Source organism: Phacochoerus africanus, chromosome 3, assembly GCF_016906955.1.
Source record: "Phacochoerus africanus isolate WHEZ1 chromosome 3, ROS_Pafr_v1, whole genome shotgun sequence".
NCBI lineage: Eukaryota > Metazoa > Chordata > Mammalia > Artiodactyla > Suidae > Phacochoerus > Phacochoerus africanus.
Window position 1 is genome coordinate 64866809 of NC_062546.1, and position 22306 is coordinate 64889114.

The window sequence follows — 22306 nt, forward strand, 5'->3', positions numbered from 1 at the left end:
TCAGATGTTTCCATTTTGACTTTATACCAGCATGGATATGAATAAATTCTGGAGGAGATTAAAATCTGAAGGTGGGCAACCTCCAGGGCACCATCCTCACAGGGTTAGCACAATGCCTGGCACATGGGAGGCATTCGGTACACCTTTGTTGAGTGAATTAACGAATCTCTTTGAGGCCCATTTAAGAATCCCATCTCCTTCGCCCCTCCCTCCCTTCCCTGGCTCTCCTCCCCTCCTCCCTTAGTGGGGAATGTCAGAGGAAGAGCCAGAGAGTGATCTACAGAAATCCAGCCCTGGGCGTGGAGAATTTCCACCAACTTGCACAGATGAGCAAGAAGCAGAGCCCAGGGCTGGCCTGAGGAGCCCTAGCTGCTCCTCCCTGCACGTGAGGACCACTCAGGCCAGCTCTGGCCTGTGCCCAGAGCCAGTCCCCCACCCCACCCCTGTGCTCTCTTGGCCTTAGTGTTATGCCCTCAAAAGAGATGAGGGTTTGCCTTGGATCTCGTGAATACTACTGGTTCATCCCTTAACACACTGGAAGAAAACCAAGGGGGGGGAATTTAGTTAGGTGCAAGTGGTTAAGTATGAAAAACCCCTTCTGGGTCACCCGCCCTGTCCCGCCCTGTTCCCACCCCCACCAGACCACTGGCTGTGATAAAGTCTTTTCTCTGTGCCCCTTCCCTTCCAGCTCTTTCACTTTTGCCTTCTCTCTTTTTGCGTGTGTTTGCCTTATTCTTTTTTTCTCACCTCTGCAAAGGTCACAGACATGATGCAGAAAGCCCTCTTTGACTTCCTGAAGCACAGGTTTGATGGGAGGTGAGACATGCAGATGTTTTTGTGTTTTTATTTTCCTTTAGCCAAGTATGTATGGTAAATTGATTTGGATCTATGTTTCCGGCGATTGCAGATGTTCTCTGATGAAAAGTTAATTCTGTATTCAGGGGAGAATACAATGAAATTGCTCTGAAAAGAGGAAGTTATGATGTATAACATTAAATCCCTTAAAGAAAAAGGACCTTGAGAAGGAAAACAATCCTTTTGTTTTATTTCAATATACATGTTAATCTTCATTTTTTCACTTGTTAATGAATTCATGCCAAACTTATTTTTATGAAAAAAAATAATGTAAACATAGAATATTTCCGACAAGTATAGTGGCTGACTGGTCAAGTTGGGTAGTGTCATTTGGGAATTGGCTGTGTGCTTACATGTATGTGTGTGTGTATCGTATGAAAGTATCGAGAGTGCAATAAATGATGCCATCATGAGCCTCCCAAAGTGACTGTTTAGTAGGGAATAGTACTTCTTTGGATGTTTAGTTCTGAGTTTGTTTTACTAGAAATTACCTTGCTATTTTATTGACTGATTTTGTGTATTTCCTACTATGACTCATTATCCACATGGCTCAGCCTTTAACCATCAGACAATTTTATCATTTAAGTTTTGTGAAAAATATCTGGAAAGAGTTTCTGTATTTTGCAGAGAAATGGTAAAAAAAAAAATCCATATTGACTCAGTACTAAGTGCTAAGCTCTTTCACAGTGCAGAATGCAGTATGTAAAAATAACCACATGCAAATACCTGAAGGTATATTAGAAATGAGGAAAAGTCAAATAGTGTGTGATGAGACATATGGATAAGTGCATCCTGTTTACCAAGTAGCAAGTATTTGAAGACAGTTTTTAAATATCCACAAATGGATTTTTTTTAATATGATATTTTAAGAAAAAAGCAAACATAATAATGCTTTAAGTGCAAAGGTATATATTGGTCAAAAAAAAAGCCTTCTGGATAATTGTGTTTAAAATATGTGTTAGTTTCTGGGACTATATACAAAGAAAATAAATTAGGGCTTTAGTCCCAGTAATTGAGATTTTAGTTCAAGATATCCAGATGCTTCAGTGCCATTATGTGAATTGCTGAGTAGCTTAGTACAGGCCAGTTTGCCTTAATAAATGGAGCCGAAAATGTGTAATGAATCAAACCCAATGGAAGCTTATTGTTGCTCATTTAACAGTCTGAGGCAGGTGGGTGTTCCTCTTTGGGGAAGGTGGGTAGAGTGGAGGAGGGAAGGACTGGGCAGAAGGCTTGTTCTGCCCATAAGGGGACCCTTGGCCTGGGGTTGGTCTCTCCAGTCAGCTGTAGGGAGAGGGGTGAGCCCACCCGGAAGTGATTCCAATCATCCTCAAATTTCATTGGTTAGAACTTGGTCACATGGCCACAGCTAATTGCAAAGGAGATGGGGAGTTACAATCTAGCTGTGTGCCTAGGAGAAGGAAGAAATCGATTTTGTTGAACAAACAAGAGTCTACCACATTTATCTAGTGGACACAAAGGGCTTAATAAGAAAGCCACAGGTGGAGTTCCCAGTGTGGTGCAGCAGAAACAAATCCAACTAGGAAACATGAGGTTGTGGGTTGGATCCGTGGCCTCATTCAGCGGGTTAAGGATCCAGCATTGCCATGAACTGCAATGTAGGTCGCAGACGTGGCTCAGATCTGGAGTCGCTGTGGCCCTGGCATAGGCTGACAGTTATAGCTCCAATTAGACCCCTAGCCTGGGAACCTCCATATGCTGAAGGTGTGGCCCCAAAAAGACAAAAGAAAAAAAAAAAACAAACCCATGGATGTATCCTAGTTTTCTTTTGTAAAAAAGCAAGATAGGCAGAGAATGAAGCAATTTCAAAGAAAACAAGAGAAAAGCACTGATTCCTACTACTGGAGTTAGAAGACAACATAAAAGTCTTTTTATTCTAGTCTCTTATTCCCAACAACCACAGAGAAATGGATAACGTGCTTCTGTTTAAAAACTTTTGGCTACTGGCAATTCATTTCTTAAAAAAAAGCATTACAAGGAAATAGCTGAACTCTGATTCCTTAACTTAATACTACTGGCCTTGGTCCTTCCCTCTGATGACACGCGCATAACCCTTACCCTGAGGCAGCTTTCCCTGGCTTGGCGGCAACCTACATGCCTGGCTCAGTCATGCACACTTCCTTCAGCTGCCCTTGGAGGCATGTGGTTTTAACGGGGGTGGGGTGGGGGTGGGGGGGGATGGTGGGGGGCTTTATTTAAGGAAGTTCTCAGTAGTGCCTCATCCTGTGGCCCCATAACGGCCCTTGAGCTGAACAAATGCCATCCAAACACAGTCTAAGTTTGTGCTGGATTGTTTTGGTCCCTACATAATGTCCTTATAAATGACAATATTATTAAAGGTTTGAAAGGTAGGACCTACAGAAAAGAAAGGAATTATTATAATTTAGCAAAGAGAAAGTGAGTGACTTAATTACTACTTTCAAGAATGAGGACTCTGGAGTTCCCCTTGTGGCTCAACAGGTTAAGAATCCAACATAGTCTCCATAAGGATGTGGGTTCAATCCATGGCCTCTCTCAGTGGGTTAAGGATCTAGCATTGCCACAAGCTGCAAAGTAGGTACCAGATGCAGTTCAGATCTGGTGTTGCTGTTTTGCTGTGGTTGAGTCATAGGCCCACAGCTGAAGCTCTGATTGGAGCCCTAGCCTGGGAATTTCCATGTGCTGCAGGTGTGACCATAAAAAGAAAAAAAGAAAAAAGAATGAGGAATCAGAGGTTCTTCCTCAGTCTTCGGACCCAGAAAGAGGAAATGCATTTCTTATAACAGTAGAGGTTTTCTTGAATCAGGTAGATTTACCTGATTCACAAAGCACTATATGCACTATGGAAGATGGTTTTAGTAGAAATAGAATTAAAGTTTCAATGCCAAGTGTTCCATGAGGTCTGATGTTTGGTGATGTGAAGAATACAGCAGCAACAAAAGAAATAGCCAGAGAAAAAGACTCAGCCCTAGAGAGATCTGCTGTGTGGCCGAGTTGGAGAAGGCTAGATATTAAAGGTGGAAGTAAGAGAGTGGACTTGCTTTTAAATTATGAGGCTGATGCAGTAGAAAAAGAATAATAAATGCACTGGTTCAGTGCATACGGTGATTTTGATAAGGAAGAAGAAATTTGCTTGTAGCTTCACAATGACTCAGACATGTCTGCTTTGGTGGGGGGTGGGATAGGATAGCCTTATATTTTGAGCCAGGATAATCTGCTGTTATGTTTTACCAATTAATAAAAGGAGAGAAAACAACAAATAGTCTTTAATCAAAACTATCCAAGAGAACAATTCCACAGCAGACTCTTGCACAGCGATACAGCATAAACAATATGTTCTAATGGAAACCTACTCTGTGTCTCATTGGCTATGCAGGCAGTAAGTTAGACAAAATAGGATAAAATCTTTTCTTTTTCAGGAAGAGCAAAAAAAGAAAAAAAAAACTTGGCTTTCTTTTTCAATACTGCTTTTGTGATCTTGATTTAAAAAGTAATTCATCAAATTGGATTAAAATCCAAGATTAACTATTACAGAATCGTATACTTTATATTTTTATCCTATCTTAGAATTGATTTGAGGAGTTCCTGTCGTGGCTCAGTAGAATGAATCCAACTAGGAACCATGAGGTTGAGGGTTTGATCCCTGGCCTTGCTCAGTGGGTTAAGGATCCGGCATTGCCGTGAGCTGTGTATAGGTCACAGATGTGGCTTGGATCTGGCGTTGCTGTGGCTGTGGCGTAGGCCGGTGGCTACAGCTCCAATTAGACCCCTAGCCTGGGAACCTCCATATGCCACAGGTGCGGCCCTAAAAAGCAAAAAAAAAAAAAAAACCCAAAACAAAAAACAAAAAAAAAGAAAAGAAAGAAATGATTTGAGTCAGTTTAAAGCTACTTACTTTATAGTTTTATTGTTATTAATTTCTATTGTAGGCCCTAACTAGAATCTATGTATGAAAAATGGAAAGCAAGGAGTTCCTGTCGTGGCTCAGTAGAACAAATCCGACTAGGAACCATGAGGTTGAGGGTTTGATCCCTGGCCTTGCTCAGTGGGTTAAGGATCCAGTGTTGCAGTGTTGCAGGTTGCAGTGTAGGTCGCAGACGTGGCTCGGATCCCGTGTTGCTGTGGCTCTGGTGAAGGCCGGTGGCTACAGTTCTGATTAGACCCCTAGCCTGGGAACCTCCATATGTCTCGGGTGTGGCCCTAGGGGGGAAAAAAAAGGCAAAAAAAAACAACAACAACAAAAAAAGAAAAATGGAAAGCCAAGTACTAAATACTTTCTGAGGGTACTCCTGTACCTGTGAATATCCACACATAGTGACTTTTCTGTGCACAGATCATAAGTTAAGCGAGCCTAACAAACTGCTAGAATGACACCCACTTGACAGGGACACAGTGGACGGACAATGGTGTGGAGCTTTTCTCTCTTCATTTCCCACCACAAACATTCATCAGGGATCATCCTTTCAGATGAGGTTTGTTCAGCTGGTTGAATCTACCATTCATAGGCTGAACGGCAAGCAGTCAAACCAATTGCAATGTGTTGACCTATGCTAATTATTTCAAATCGCAACAAAGTTGTAACTTTAGGCTTTGGGACAACTGGATCAGATCAGCTCTATGGCAATTCTAGGACACTTTGTAACTGACATGATTATGGCTTCAAATCCTAAATGAACATTTGGATCTGAAGCTATTAGCCAAGGAATCCTTGAGGGGGGGAAAAAAGGTCTGAGAAAGAATTTGAAGAAAGGAGGCCAAGAATACAATTTTGGGCAACTGAAGTAGTATTTATTTATAAAAGGAGACAGCAGCAGTTGATGCTCTCACAAAGCAGCCAAGACATGGAAGAATGAAAACAACTTGTAACTGCAGTCAACAAATGGAAGAGAATACAATGCCTTCTGTTTCATAACCAGTATCATCCTCTTATCATCTCCTCCTCCTACTCTCTTTTCAACTGAAGACTCTTCAGTGGACGCTCAAGCACTAGAGATATTTAATCGAATGCTTTAGTGCCAAACACGAATACTTAAATTAGCAGGTTTCAATTGCAACATGTCTGACCTTATTCTCCCACCCTCCAAGTAGATATAAATTTCATGGACTCTGAGAATAGGCAAGTTCATGGTAGGTTGCCAACTTTTGAGGATGCAATATAAAGAAACTGTCTCCTTCAAGTCTCAAATCTCCAGTAACTGTCTTGTATACATTGTACATGTACTTATCAACATAGGACACTATGAATAATTATTTAAGGATACACTTCTATATATTACATGGTTTACCCCTGATGACAATGCTGTGAGATAGTTTGACAGAGCTCCTACCACCGCTTTATTGACTATGCTGCTGATGTTCCAAAGGTGGCATGACCTGACCATGGTCACACCACCAGTAAGAGGAAGACCCAGGAAGAGTATCCAGGTCTACATACGCCTTCTATTCCTGTTCTCCTGCCAGTGCACTGTTCTGCTCTTTGGAATATTTTTTTCTTTGTGAAGATGGGTTTTGGTTGTTGTTTTTTTAAAACTAATATACTAACATGGTAGCATATTAGATATGGCAAGGATAGAGTATAGAAGGATCTTTAGCTGTTCTGTTACCAACATGGAAATGCTAAATTTTTTTCCTAAAAATGTTTAATGAATAGTGAACTAAAATCAGATTTAGAGAAAACATTTAGATATTCATAGAATTTAAGGTTACATTTAAGTCACCGTTTATAATTGTTGGGTCTACTGGATTTAAATGCCGTATGTTAATATCTGCATGGATGTTTAAACTACATATAGTTTTAAAATAACATAATTGTTTAGAAAAACATGGTTTAGGAGTTCCCGTCGTGGCACAGTGGTTAATGAATCTGACTAGGAACCATGAGGTTGCAGGTTCGATCCCTGGCCTTGCTCAGTGGGTTAAGGATCTGATTAGACCCCTAGCCTGGGAACCTCCATATGCCGCGGGATCAGCCCTAGAAAAGGCAAAAAACAGAAAACAAACAAAAAAAGAAAAACATGGTTTAGAGAAAAGAATTAATGATATATACTTTTTTACATAATAATTATGCTATTTAATATATAATATTTCTTATTAGGGTATATTATTAAAATGAGTTCAGAGAGTATGCGTATATACCTATTATATCCTTATTACGACCACTATCAATATTTAATTAGAAGATTATTTAAATTCTTAATTGGAAGTCATCAGAGAAATGGTTCAGGTTTACTTTTTTTTCCCTTAACAATGCTGGTCTTTCTATTTTCTTTTTTTTTAACTCAATGGATTTTATTACATTTATAGTTGTACAGCGATCATCACAACCCAGTTTTATAGCAAGAAATGCTAATTATCTTAGAATGAATGTATCTCAACTGAGGGTAATATCATTCAATAGAAAAATCACAAAAAATTAATATTCATAGCACATGATGGATTGCAGAAATTATGAAGAATTCCAAACCAGAAATAAGCAGCAATTAGGATTAAGGTTTACTAGATAGAGAAATACATACCCAGTCTGCTGGGAAACTGAACTTCTATTAGTCTTTTATCCTCCAGCTAGTAATTACTGACACTGTGTCACAGAAAAGCTTCCAAGGGAACTTTTTAGAGATATACATCAAACAAGATGATAGAAGTATTGCAAGACTCTTGTGGATATGAGTATAGCAAGAAAAGAAGTAGAAAGGATTTCGCTTAAAGGTGTTTTTTTTTTTAAGGTATATAAACCAGATGGTGTTTGAAGATGAATGTAATTACATTGCTATGAAGCATTTTAAACAAACAAACAAAAAAACAAATTGGGATCTGGTGTCTGATTTTGATAATAGTAAGAATCTTTGCATAGAAAATTAAAACTCCTTCGATCCTGTGTTATTGGGGCTGTGGTGTAGGCCAGTGGCTACAGCTCCTGTTTGACCCCTAGCCTGGGAACCTCCATATGCTGCAGGTGCAGCCCTAAAATGATTTTTAAAAAAAAAAAGAAAATTAAAACTCCTGCATTGTCTTATTGGAGCATTTCTAGAGCTGTGTCTGAACTCTTTTGTACATGTGTATTTTTATTAAGAAATAACTTGTATTAACAAATTAGCTGGTATTTTATTGAGAAATAAACCAGAATTTATTTTATTGACAAGTGAAATAAGAAAAAGGACACTATATTGTCCACACCTTTTCCTGTTTTTGCAATAATGAAGTAGTTTCTTTCTAGTTTGTATATGTGTGTTATTGTTTTTTTCCATTTTGGTTTTTTGATAAAACTTTGGATATGATTGAAAATGGCTTTGTAAAAGTGTGTTTGTAACCCTGGAAAAATAAGAGTGTGCATCTGTTGATAATCCCTTCAAGTTTTAAGAACCAAGGGTCACAACTTGGCTAATATAGAGCTAGAAAATTTGGTTCTCAGAGTTCCTGCTGTGGTGCAATGGTATTGGCAATGTCTCTGGAGCACTGGGACACACATTTGATCCCCAGCCCAGCATAGTGGATTAAGGATCTGGCATTGCTTCACCTGTGTTGTAGGTTGCAGATGTGGCTCAGACCTGATCCCTGGCCTGGGAACACCATATGCCTCTGGATGGCCAAAAAAGAAAGAAAGAAAGAGAATTTGATTCTCACCTAAATAGAATAGAACCTTTGGTCGCTCTAAAATCCTCATTCTAGAAACTTGAATTCTGTCCCTAAACCAACCCACTTATCTCCACTCTTATATTTGAACTGCTGTAGAACATGATTGTATATTTCTAACCAGCAGCTCCATTCTTAAAACCACAAGCAAAAAAGCCAGAAACAAGCAAATTCTGTTCTGTAGGTAAAAGGAGCTGTGACTACAGAGACTGCCTATGAGATTTCATGCCTCAAGTGCAGCAGCCAACTGAGTTACCAATCGGTAACCTCGGGTGTGAGGTTCACTGACTGTAACCTGATTGAGATTCTGACCATCGCTTAGTGTGTGTGTGGCCAGATCTGCACTCGATGATTTGGCTAGTATCTGGAGATTTGGGATTTCTGGAGAAGACAACTGTAAGAGAATCATGAGTCACTTGGCTAAGATCTGACCTGATGCTTGACAGCCTGAGCTTTGGACCTTCCTCAACTCTAAGTAACCGTGTGGAACTTCTTCTCTGCATCTCACTTTTCTTCTTGACAAAATGAAGAAGTCATACTAGGCCAGTGTTTTCCACTGTCTTTTAGCAGCGGAACAAGTTCTTACAGTGAAATCATAGATAAGGCCTCAAGGTAGAAAACAGAAATGCAGAGATGTTGCCCTGGCATTGAGCGTGGGAAATCTGGAGCCCTGCAGGACGACTCTGCCTCCATTTAATGTTCTCAGTGGCCCCAGAGGTATCTCCCCAAATTTTTGATTTCTGCAGAAGACAATCTGAGGATGCCTCAAATAATTTCTTAGGACCTAAAAAATTCCAAGGAATTTAAAGCATCTTTAAATTTCTGACTTTCTATAGATTATATAGACAATAGGATGACCCAGATGAGGACTTTGCTATAAAATGGCACCAGGAGTTCCTGTTGTGGCATAGCGGAAATGAATCTGACTGGTATCCATGAGAATGTGGGTTACAGATCTGGTGTTGCTGTGAACTGTGGTGTAGGTCACAGATGTAGCTCGGATCCTGTGTTGCTATGCTGTGGTATAGTCCCGCAGCTGAAGCTCTGATTCGACCCCTAGCCTGGGAATTTCCATATGCTGCACCCGCAGCCCTAAAAAAAAAAAAAGAGAGAGAAGAGGAAATATAAAATAAAATGGCACCAGAACTTTTGCCCAGCCTGTTGCTTTAAAGAAATAATTTCTAACCATTTACACAAAGGACAATTTTTAATTCTCCCCAAGGATTCAGATCACTGGAGTCAGGTGAGGACTCGCTGACAGTGTTACGAGATGACATATGACTCTAATTGCTGATAAGTCCTCCCTCTTTCCTGCTCCACCTGCTAAAAGAGCTTGAAAGTGCCACAATTGCTCAAGGGAAGGAGAGGCCCTCTCCTTGTCTCCTTCCTGGAACATGGCCAAGCTCTGAAGATAAGAATGGAGAAAGGCCTGTGATGGCTGTAGCTGGCCTAAAGAGGCATTCTTTGCATTCTGCAGGTAGATAATAATCTGAAGTCAAACCATCCCAGCTTACAGTGATTTTTAAATTGTAAGTTCCAGAGATTCTCCTTTGCTAAATCATATACAGATAGACTCCCCTCTCCATTCATTGGCAATGTCTCTGCACTGTTCTTGTCTTATAGAAATGCTGACATAATCCTTACATTGCCCTCAGCGATAGTGCCTTGTTACTGCCCTCCACATGCATTCAAAGTATTATGCAGATAGGCTGAAGAATCTTGTGCCTGAAGAAAAGAAATCATATTTTTCATATTTTTAGAAATACAACATTCCTTTGGGGCCTGTGGCAAAATGCTTCATGTATCATGAATTAAATACTGAGCGTCAGGAATGCAACATGGTTGCCAACTGGTTGATTGTCTTTGATGATCAAAGTGAAGATCATTTCCCCCTTTGACCAGCAGCATTGATAAACCAGGGCAGAGCATTTGAGGTTCCTGAAGGTCTTGTTCAAGAGCAAATCAACTGTGAATTGTGGGGATATTGCATTGCTGCTTCCTAGAAAGAGCATGGTTTATTCATATGTTTTGACTCCCTTCTGGTATGGGGAGCATTATAGAGAGAATTAGACAAGGCAGACAAAGAGGAGGAAGAGCTGAATTTTTCCTGGAGTCTTTATTCTTTTGTTAAATAGCCAAAAACTTTCCTTCATTCTGCCCTGCTTGTATTTCAATGCTAGTCAAAGCCTGTTTAAAGGACTTGTGGCCAATGTTTATTATCCTGTGGTTGCACTATAGTATGTAAAGTGGTTATTAAGTACTGTGGTTCTAAATCACTTGGAGAGCCCCATAACATTTTTACTGGCTTGTTCTGTTCTGTGTTCCTATTCATAGGATATCAATAACGAGAGTGACAGCTGACATTTCTCTTGCTAAGAGGTCTGTCCTAAATAATCCCAGCAAGAGAGCAATAATTGAACGTTCGAACACTCGGTCCAGCTTAGGTAAGCTGTTCAAATGTGGTACTTCTCCAAGCTGTGCTTTCAGACCGGGATGACACATGTTGCATTTGTGAATGTCTTTCCAACTGGCTCCCCGTTCAGCATGGGGAAGTGCTGATCAACTGACAAGGCCAGCCGGGGAAAAGCAGGGAGCAGAGGCCTGCAGCAGCTGGAAGCTCCTCTCTCAGCATCAGTTAATGAACTGATCAGTAGTCTGATGGGAAGACTCCGAAACAGGCTCTCCTCATCTGTCACCCCTAGTCATTCATCCCTGCTTTGCCCAAGCTCCTCAATGAGGCTAATGATAGCTGTCATACCTGAGTCACAACTGACAAGAAAGGAAATGAGATGTTTGGCTTTCTCAGATTCTTAAAAGAAAGCTAGATGATGGTGTTCTTAGTGTTGTACCCAGCTGGTACCCAGAAGAGTTGCATCTTTAAGTGGAAGTAGCAAACACGATTAATACTATGGAGGGGCTTTAAGCATGTCTCTCCTAGTGCATCAGTCAGAAAGCATCCTGAAATTCACCATGATAGAGAAGAAAAAAACCACAGTGATTGGCTCCCTCAAGCCATACACGAGCAGGGCTGTGGAGGATGCATTCACCATCCACAGAAGTGCGTCTGTGCTGCAGGAGTCACAACACTCATCCCAAATGCCTGTTTGTGGGAGTCCCTATTGTGGCTCAGTGGGTTAAGAACCTGACTAGTATCTATGAGGATGCAGGTTTGATCCTTGGCCTTGCTCAGTGGGTTAAGGATCTGGCATTGCCACAGCAAGTTGTGACATAGGTCACAGATGTGGCTCAGATCCCATGTTGCTGTAGCTGTGGTGAAGGCCCAGCAGCTACAGCTCCAATTCGACCCCTAGCCTGGGAACTTCCATATGCCACAGGTGTGGCCGGAAGAAGAAAAAGCCTGTTTGTGGTTTTTGGGACTGCACAGAGTGGTATGGTCCATCGTAACTTTTTTGCATTCACATTCTGAGTGCAACTTGTTTTACCTTGCCCTTCCTCATGGGAAGAGTAGCAAAGACAGTGTTCATCTCTGGCACTGTGTTTTTTTAAACTTCTGGAATGAGCTCTATAGATGATAGAAAACTTTTGAAGGTTAAGATTTCTAGGATAGATTACATGCCTAAATACCCCATCAAGTGTCTGCTAAAGGCTAAACCTTGACCCTGAGCTAAAAATTGTGCAGCTTTAAAAGAGACTGCAAAATATCTTCTCTATTCGTCACCCAGGATTGGCACGAGGTATTTGCTCAATAAATGTTTGTTGGATGGGTGCTTTGTGCAAGAATGCTAAACATAGCAAATGGTACGGTTGTCAGCATTTGTGGAGGCAAGATCCCAGACATCAGTGGTTCCTTCTTTAGTGCTGTATTTAGAGCCTTTCATAGGCAAGAGTGAAACACTCTTAAAGGCACAGTATTTTGACCTTCAGGAGTGATGATGGTAGAGATGATGATGAATCAGATTAGGTAACTGACTGAAGTAATATATCAAAGGTGACAAGGATGCCAGACTAGATTGGTGATGTCTCAAAGAAGCATCTGTTCTCTGTTCTCCTATCTTCCACCCTCCTTTCTGTTCTTCACAGTGCCTTTGACTTTAACCACTCCTTCCTCTGATGTATAATGAGAGACTAAAGGACACTTAAAAGCATAAGCTAGGTTGTCCAACTTTTTCAACCATCTTGCACCAGCCTACAATTTCATGGATATTCTTTGAAGTCATTCCGTGTAATCTGTGTAGTCACCTGTTGTCAGAGCCAGTCAAAGCCAGTGGAGTGGGGGGTGGGGGTTAAGAGGAAATAAGGTAGAAGTCGGTTCACTGGTTTTCCTTTTTACTCTGTAAAGCCATATACCCACAACCATTGGAGTTAACTTTTTTTTTTTTTTAAGGGCTGCACTTGCAGCATATGGAAGTTCCCAGGCTAGGGGTATAATCAGAGCTGCAGCTGCTAGCCTACACTACAGTCACAGCAACACCAGATCCAAGCCACACCTATGACCTACACCACAGCTTGTAGCAATACCAGATCCTTAACCCACTGAGCGAGGCCAAGGATCAAACCTGTGTCCTCCCTCATGGATACTAGTTGGATTCTTAACCCACTGAGCCACAATGAGAACTCCAGAGTTAATTTAATGGCAGCCTATTATAACAACCACTGTGTGAGTCGCTCCCATTTGCTTGTTAATGCACATTTGCAGATTCTTTCATCAAATGTTTATTGAACACTTGCTACTGCCATGCATTATACCAGACTTAAGAAGTACATGTGTAACTATGACAAAGTATGTTATCCATGGGCAAACAGAAAGAAGAGAGATTGTTAAAATACTATGTGAAAATGGAATTATGACCAAAGTACTAAAGATGTAAAGAAAGTATAGTACAGAGTAAGAAGTGTCTGGGAAGACTTTGAAGAAGTTATTATATTTGAGCTGGTTCCTCAGGAAAGTCAAGAATGTACAAAGCATTGAGCTATAAACATAGTGTGAGAAACAAGTAGTTTTGGGCAAAGCATGCTTAGAAAAAGAGAGTGGGGGGCCTGATTTGAGAGCAACAGAACAGACTGAAAAAATAGATTGAGGCCAGAATGTTAGGGCTGTAGTACACTTTGCTAAAGAGACCTCCATAATAGCTTCCAAGAAATGCTGATTTTTAAAAGACAGGGAATTCTCTTGTAGTGCAGCATTGTCGCTGCTGTGGCATGGGTTCGATCCCTGGCCCAGGAACTTCCGTATGCCTTGGGTGCAACCTAATAAATAAATAAAAGATACTAATAGTATATTTTCCATGGTCAAATTCATTTGACAATTATGAATCAAATAATTGTCAGGTTTTTTCAGTGCAAGACTTCTTAAAGGCATTAACATAAAGAGAGTGGAATTCCCATTGTGGCTCAGTGGGTTAAGGACCCATCATTGTCTCTGTGAGGATGTGGAGTGAGTTAAGGAACCAGCATTACTGCAAGCTGTGACATAGGTAGCAGATGTGGCTTGGATCTGATGTTGCTGTGGCTGTGGTGTAAGCGGCAGTTGCAGCTCTGATTTGACTGCCAGCCCAGGAACTTCTATATGCTGCAGGTTCTGCCATTAAAAAAAAGAAAGAAAGAAAGAAAGAAAAAGATTGGAGTTCCCGTCATGGTGCAGCAGAAACGAATCCAAGTAGGAATCATGAGTTTGCGGGTTCAATCCCTGGCCTCCCTCAGTGGGTTAAGGATCTGGCATTGCCATGAGCTGTGGTGTAGGTCACAGATGAGGCTTGGATCTGATGTGGCTGTGGCCAGCAACTGTAGCTCCAATTGGACCCCTAGCCTGGGAACCTCCATATACTCCAAGTGAAGCCCTAAAAAGCAAAAAAAGAAAGAAAGAAAGAAAGAAAGAAAGAAAGAAAGAAAGAAAGAAAGAAAGAAAGAAAGAAAGAAAGAAAGAAAGAAAGAAAGAGAAAGAAAAAAGATAGAGGGTAATGCATATTTGAAATTCCAACAGATACCCTTATAATATCCAATATTTCCCTTGCAGAAAATCCCCTTCTTCCCATAGAATAGCTCATGAGATCAGCCTTCTAGGGTACTCACTTTAAGGAATGTTCCTTTGGGCAACAGGGAGCCATTGAAGTGGTTTAGCCCCTGGCTATAAGAAAGATCACAGGTGATAGAGATGCTGGAGAGAGATGTGTCTAGACCAGTTGTGGTCAGGTTGTAGAAGTGTTCATTGAGATCCCCCCAGTTTCATAGTTCATTACTTCTCAGAGTCCCATTTGCCTGGAATAAAATCATAAAGACCCTTTGATTGGAGTCAACCTAGGTAGTCAAGGTTGTTAGGTTTGGAGTTTTTCTTTTTAAAAATGAGCTGGGTAGATAAATATGTCTTTCTTGCACATATAATTTATATATTGTATTCTGTATACATATTATCCAAATAATTGGACCACTCCAGTATATAGGGTGGCCATCTTCAGCCTCCTGGCCTACTCTGAGAACCTCTCTGTTCATGCCCATGGCCCAAGTTTTATGCTGATTAAGCAGTACATGTACCTTCCCTTTGCACCTATCAAAAACCACACTTACCTCATTGCTGGTGCAAAGTAAATAAGGCCCAGGAATTTCTGAATTATTTACACAAAGACTCAAAGTTCCTCAAGGGTTCTTTGTACCAGGGCAATCTACTTTGCTTCACTGCCTTTTTGCTACTTCAGAAAAAATTCAGATTTGAAGCCTAAAACAATATAGACTTGGTCTAGTAGAGTCCTGGCCAGGAATTACATTAAACCAGTGGCACTTTAATGGAAAACCAACAAACTAAAGAAACCTTATTTTCCAAATTCTCTCATGAAAAGTATCTTTTTTTTTCCCTCTTTTAGGACCGAACCCACAACATATGGAAGTTCCCAGGCTAGGGGTTGAATCAGAGCTACAGCTGCTGGCCTACACAACAGCCACAGCAATGCAGGATCCAAACCACATCTGCAACCTACACCACAGCTCACGGCACAACTAGATACTTAACCCACTGAGTGAAGCCAGGGATCAAACCTGAATCCTCATGGTTACTAGTTGGGTTCATTGCCACTGAGCCACAATGGGCACTCTGAGAAGAATCTTTTTTTAACTGTTTCTGACAAATGAGAAAAATGGGACAGTAGGTAGAATATGATTTCAGAATTTTGCAAATAAGCCAAATTGTCTAGATTCTTTACATTGATGTCTTGAAAACTAGTCAACTTTCAAAGCAACATGAAATCTTTCAGGCCATTGGTATTGGATAATGTGAAAAATGATAGATATGTTGACTTTTTTTTTTGCTTGAACAACAGAAATTTATTGTCTCAGAGTTCTGGAGGTTAGAAGTCTAAGACTGAGGTATCAATGGGGTTTTGCTTCCTTCTGAGGGATGTGAGGAAGAGTCTGTTCCATGCCTCTCTGCTTGCTTCTGGTGGTTTGCTGGCCATCTTTGGCATTCCTGTCTTGTAGAAGCATCACCCCAAACTCTGCCTGCATCTTCACATGGTGTTCTTCTGTCTCCAAATTTCCTCTTTTTATAAAAACATCAGTCATAGTAGATTAGCACCCACCCTAATGACCTCATTTTAAGCTGATTATCTCTGTAAAGACCCTATCTCAAAAATGAGGTTACCATTCTGAGGTACTGAGGGGTTGAGACTTCACCATATGAATTTGAGGAGAAGACAATTCAACCCATTACAGGAAGGAAATCAGAAAATAAGTTAAGAGTCAGAAGTTGAACTGAACACCCTCTACTGGGTTCTGCTGGCTCTTTTTTTTTTTTTTTTTTTTTTTTGTCAGTGTATTTTACTTAACCAAATATATGCAAAATGTCTTTCAAACAATCAAAATGAAAAAAATTATTAATGTGGTATTTTACATTAGCTTTTTCAAACAGTCTTTGAAATCAGTGCCTTTTTTTTTTTTTTTTTTGCCATGCTTGCAATATGTGCAAGTTCCCAGGCCAGGGACTGAACCTACCCAACAGCAGTGACCCAAGCCACTGCAGTGACAGTTCTGGATCCCTAACCTGCTGCACCACAAGGGAACTCCAGTGTACATTTTATATTGATAGCACATCTCAATTTCCAGTCATGTTGCAAATTCTCATTAGTCACCTGTGGTGAGTGGCTCCCATATTGGGCCATTAAGTTTTAGAGTACAGGAGAGAATTTTAGAAATTATGATGTGCAATCTCCTTATCTTGCAAATGAGATTTAAAGAGATTGCATGATTTCCAGCAAGTGACACAGCTAAACAGTAGCCGAGACAGAGCTAGAATACTGAGATCCTGATACTCAAACACATGCATTTTTTATTCATTTAATGCTGCTTTTCTTAAATTTAAGTAACTTTGCTATTAAAACATTTCCCTCTAAAAAATAATTAAGAATGTGCCAAGATAATCCAGATAGTTTTTACTGGGTCTCTAAAACATTTGGTTTCTCCAGTTGAGCAAAATCTTCCTTGCAGTTGGTTTTTGATAACTCAGAATTAGATCAATTTAAATCATTCTAATTTTTAAATAGAATATGACTAAAATTCTCAAATAAAAATGTTTCACCTAAAAGGAGGATGATGGGAAATAGTTATCCCCTTCTGACTCTTTAAATGCATACTTCTAATACAGATCATGCATCTGTGATTTTGTGAGAAATAAGAATTTTATGCTATCATTGAGTTAAACAATGGTCTTGAGCATTCATGATCCCACACTCCCTGTCAATCTATTTGGTTACAGAGGGGAGAACTTTTGGTAGGTGACATGAACTTGAATTTATAATGAATAGGCAAAACAAATCATGGGATTCTGGCACAAACCCTTTATTTAGAGCAACACCAACTTATTCCTAGGCCATCTTTGAGATAATTTAAATTAGGTAGCTTTGTCTACTGTCTGTAATTTGGACAAGATTACGACATTGGTAGGTCATACCTGTAGCAAAAAATAAAAACAAGTAAAAACAAGACAAGATCATCTGTCTGAAAATTAAATAGTCTAATTCAGACTTTGGACATGACCAGTAAATCATGGTTTATCATGATTTATAAAATATATATTAAAAAGCTTTTTATATTTTAAAAAACCATATTTTATTTTTATAGATAATATGCCTAAATTTTTGCTTAAAAAAATAGCTGGATTGCTTTGGACATTGAAAATAACCAGATTTTTTCATTTGACCAAATTCACTCACAGATTTACGTCAGTTGGCTGTCACAGCTGGCCAAATAGATTTACTTCTAAATGCATTGTGACACTTTAATGTAATTGGTATTGCATTTGTTGTTGTTGTTTTTAATGTTGAAGATAATTATGCTTTAGAATAAGTCCATTGGCCCTAACACTTGAATAAAGAGTTAGCAATATACTGGTTGTGAGAGTATATCCAGAACAATTAACAGGAGTATAGAAATGTGAATGTCTGTCAAAATAGATGAGTTGTGGGATTTTAAAAGACATCCATAAAATAGTCGTGTAAATAAGTAATAGTAAGTTGTGGACTGATAGAAATACTTCAGTGTAATTTGCTTTCCATGTGATGTTGCTCTGAACATATATTCCAGTTGTTTCCTAAAAAGCAGTTTCAGTTTCTATCACTAAAATAAAAGTTCTTCGGGAATTCCTAGGTGGCTTAGTAGGTTAAGGATCCGGTCTTGTCACTGCTGTGGTGTGGGTTCAGTGTTAGGCCAGGAACTCCCACATGTGGAGGGCACAGCCAAAAAAAATTCAATTAAAATAAAAGTTCTTTAGAACAAAACCACAATCAAAAACAACATAGGTATATACATAGCTAAATATTAGGGTGAGTGTAACAAGTAAATCAAGAGAGTCATCTCATTTTTTTTCACCAACACTGGTTTTATGCAAAACTCAACCCATTTCTCTTTAGAAAAATCTTAAATTAGATAGGACTATGAAAATTCAAATAGACAAACATAATGTCAAAGGGGATACTGTTTTTTAAATATGGGAACTAATTACTAAAAATAACCGTGACCTGTTATTTATTATTTCTCCTTTTAGCGGAAGTACAAAGTGAAATTGAAAGAATCTTTGAGTTGGCGAGATCTTTGCAACTGGTAGTTCTTGATGCAGACACCATCAATCACCCAGCACAACTTATAAAGACCTCCTTAGCACCAATTATTGTTCATGTAAAAGTCTCATCTCCAAAGGTAATTAGCTTATTTCTGTCTTAAGGATTAGAAGCTTGTTTTTTGTTGTTGTTGTTTTTTTTGTTTTTTGAAATATCCTTTGCTCTATGCATTTCTCTTAATGTGCAAGGAGAATGGCTTATTGAGACCCTTTTAATGAGCATCGTTTTTAATTCACCTGTTCTGTCCACGTTCTAGAAATTTTGAGCTAACAGATAAAGAATAGCTTATTCCTTCAAGAAGCTCAGTGTCTACTGTGGTTCCCAAGTCAGGCAGTTATGTAAGAATATAACAAAAATGAAAAACTAAGAAAGGTGAGGAAAAGGAAAGTCTGGTTTTTCAGAAACTTAGGCACTGTCTTGGTAAATCTCTTGTGTAATATCTTATATCACCTATATTCTCTCCCCAGTTGAGAAAATACATAGTTCTAGAAGTACATGTATATTTATCATGTATAAAGTCAAATATCACTGTGTAAAACCTCTCATGGAAAAACTTTATAAACGCTTACATTTGTGCTTAGGTTGGGTTCTTCAAGGAATACAGTTATTCTGTGATGGAGCACGATGGCGTATCTGCCATGTATCTTTATGCTAACAGGAGAAATAAAAATATTAAAGTGAGACAACCTCAACCTGATCCCTTTTGACTTGGATGTTCTTTAATTTTAAAAAGTAATGATGTTCTAAAAAGTTAATATGAAATGGATACCCTTGGGAGGTACTACCTTATCTGTCCAGGAGTGCATTTTCATGCTTAAATGCCAGTTCAGTTTCCAACCAGAACAGTGGTCTCCTCTCACAGGCTAAGAATATGCCCTTCCTGACCCTGCTGAGCTTCCCAGCCTTCCTTCTTTCCAGGCACTGATTCTGTGCAGGATGAGCTTGGGAATCCTGACCAAACCAGGACCTTTTGGAAATCCTTGGAATGGATTGAAATTGCCTTGACCTCTTTGACCCATAACTGAAGGGGAGTCAAGCACCCTTCACTGCTCTGAAATAGATTTCAGTCCCTCCCACCCCTGCCTGTAAGTGCAGGAGCAAGGACTCTCATGGGCATATGTGCTAGGGTATCATAGAGACTCATAGATTAGTACTGTTTTGGGGGGGAGACATCCTATTTCAGCAGAAAAAAAAAATTTTAAGGAAGGAAAAGTGTATAGAAAAATGCAGCTACAGCAGTGCCCAAAAGACATAGGTATATCACTAGCTTATATGCAGCAATACACCAGTGCAAATGTTTTGTCTAGACTTCGATCATGACATCATGCTGTTAATGTAGGATTAGACTGGACTGCCTTAATGATTATTGATGAGAGAAAGGGTCGAGTATATAAATGACTCTGTTATTTATCTGCCATTGAGATAGTAAGCCAGAATATTACTCAACTTGAATTTGGATGCAAATGACCTGGTACAGATCAGTTCCTCCACTTTTTCAGGGCTATCTTATATAAAGCTCTGGGTTAAAACCTAGGGTGGGAACTCAGATCCCACCAAGACTTCACATGGTCTTAGTCACATGGAGAAAGACTAGGATGTACATATCAAATCTACCATAACTGAAAGCCAGTGTAAGTGGATGATGTCATTTTGTGTGTATATGTATATGTGTATATAATATATGTGTGTGTGTTTATACACACACACATTGTTACATTGTGTTGTCACATTGTGTTTCCTCCCTATTAATACTCAAGGCTAAACAAACTATGAAAAAAGGTCTTTGTTTATTTGCTTTTCTTTCAGCTCATTGACAGTATCTCAGATTCATGTCTTCTTTCTGTCAGGTTTTACAGCGGTTGATTAAATCTAGAGGAAAGTCCCAAAGTAAACACTTAAATGTTCAACTGGTGGCAGCTGACAAACTTGCACAATGTCCCCCCGTAAGTATAATCACTTTTTGCTCTTAATCATTTTTGACTAGTTAGGAGAGGTTGGTGAGTTGGGTTGTTTGTTTTTTGTATTAGCATGATCATTTTTATTCTAGAATGATTGTGATGATGGTATGCTGTTATAAACGTGAAAGATTTCTTGGAACAAACTGCTACTGTAGTGTTGGCTACTCAGTCATCCAGAACTGGGTGGTGTCTGCCACGTACTAAGAAATGAACTTGGTGTCCAGGGTCCGATGTCCTTACTGCTACCTTGATTGCATTTCAGACACTCAGCAACCTACATAATCCAGTCATGTGGACACTTTTATGAAAAGAAAAGTCCAAATAAAATATACTGGTTTGCCTTTCACTTAACTTTTCTGCCAGAAAGTTCCAATAGGCATCAAAAATTATGACATTGAAAGTTGAGAATTTATTGGCACTAGAAGAGGCCTGTGGTTGTAGCAGAGGAAAAGATCAGGGTTAAATAAGATGAAAAACCATATTAGAGTAACTTTTCTCCTAGTGCCATTGCCAGGTCACAGCTGCTGGAAGCCAAGCAAATGGGGAGGAGGGGGTATGCGGGGGGAGGTGACTGCTGTCATGTGGGTCAGCAGTGGCTGATCAGTGTCTACACCTGCTTGGCTGGCTGACTCTTTCTGGGCCTATGTTTCTCTAAGGAAAAGAACTGATTTTCCTATTAATTTAATGTCCTAGATATTGTTATATGCTTGTGTAAGGATGGTTAATGCTCTGTAGAATCATACAGTTTAAGTCAAATGTTTAGAGAGGCAATACAGCTTAGCTGTTAAAAGTATAGACTCTGGAGCCAGATAGCCTGGGTTCAAATCCACACTAATCCACACTAGGGATTTCATCCCTAGTTATGTCATCCTGAGCAAATGCCTACCTCACTGGGTTGGTATAAAGACTCAATGAGTAAATGTGTGGTAAATCTCTTAAAATAGCATCTAGCACATAATAAGCATCATTTAAGGTTTCTGCTATAATTACTGGATATATTTCATTGTGCCATGCCTGCCTGTCAGGCTGCGCAGGAATCTGTGCCTGTCTGGTTCACCGTTGTATCCCAAGCTCCTATCATAGTAGGCCCACGATAAGTATTGAATGAGTGAAAGGATGTACAGGCAATAAGAGTACAGGGTAAGAATAAGGATGTACAGGCAATGCATTCTTTGAATAGATGCTGGGATTTCTTATTGGGCTGGACACTGTGCTAAATGCTTTACGTAGATTATCTCTAACCCTCACAGCTACTTAATAAGGTAGGCAGTATTATCCCCATGGTATAGTTGAAGCAGCTGAAGACAGAGGTTAAAGGATTTTCCTAAGGTCACACAGCAAATTAGGATTAGATTTAGATCTCTCTGGCTCCTAAGGCAATTTCTTCCCTTCGCAATCCAACACACACACACACACACACACACACACACACACACACACACACACACCTGGTTACCTGCCTGCAGATAATTTGGATATCTTGGAGACTGGAGTACTATGTTAAGAAGTCCAACTTCACATTGCCAGCTACTGAAGTCCACAATGGAATATATGATTAAAGTACTGAGCCTATATAGAAGAATGTATTACCCATTTCCTGACTCTGTAATGTGTCCCAGTTGAAGGAAGCTCACTTTTACTGAGCAGACACCAAAAGCCAGGAACTGTGCTATTTCCAATTTTTAAAACTGTCTCAGAGGTCCCTGATGGTTCAGTGGGATTAAGGGTCCAGCATTGTCACTGCTGTGGTTTGTGCCACTGCTGTGGCACAGGTTTGATCCCTGGCCCATGAACTTCCACATGCCG

The 22306-nt window shown here is 39.7% G+C and overlaps 1 protein-coding gene across 2 annotated transcripts in view; it reads left to right on the plus strand.

The window, feature by feature from the left end:
- Positions 1–22306, plus strand: part of CACNB4 (calcium voltage-gated channel auxiliary subunit beta 4) — a 144191-nt gene that overhangs the window by 104469 nt on the left and 17416 nt on the right. For both annotated transcript variants that reach the window (XM_047771923.1, XM_047771922.1), the window contains 4 exons: positions 758–816; positions 10819–10928; positions 18470–18621; positions 20390–20485. In XM_047771923.1, coding sequence (XP_047627879.1) covers positions 758–816; positions 10819–10928; positions 18470–18621; positions 20390–20485 — 417 coding nt within the window. The remainder of the gene's footprint in view (positions 1–757; positions 817–10818; positions 10929–18469; positions 18622–20389; positions 20486–22306) is intronic.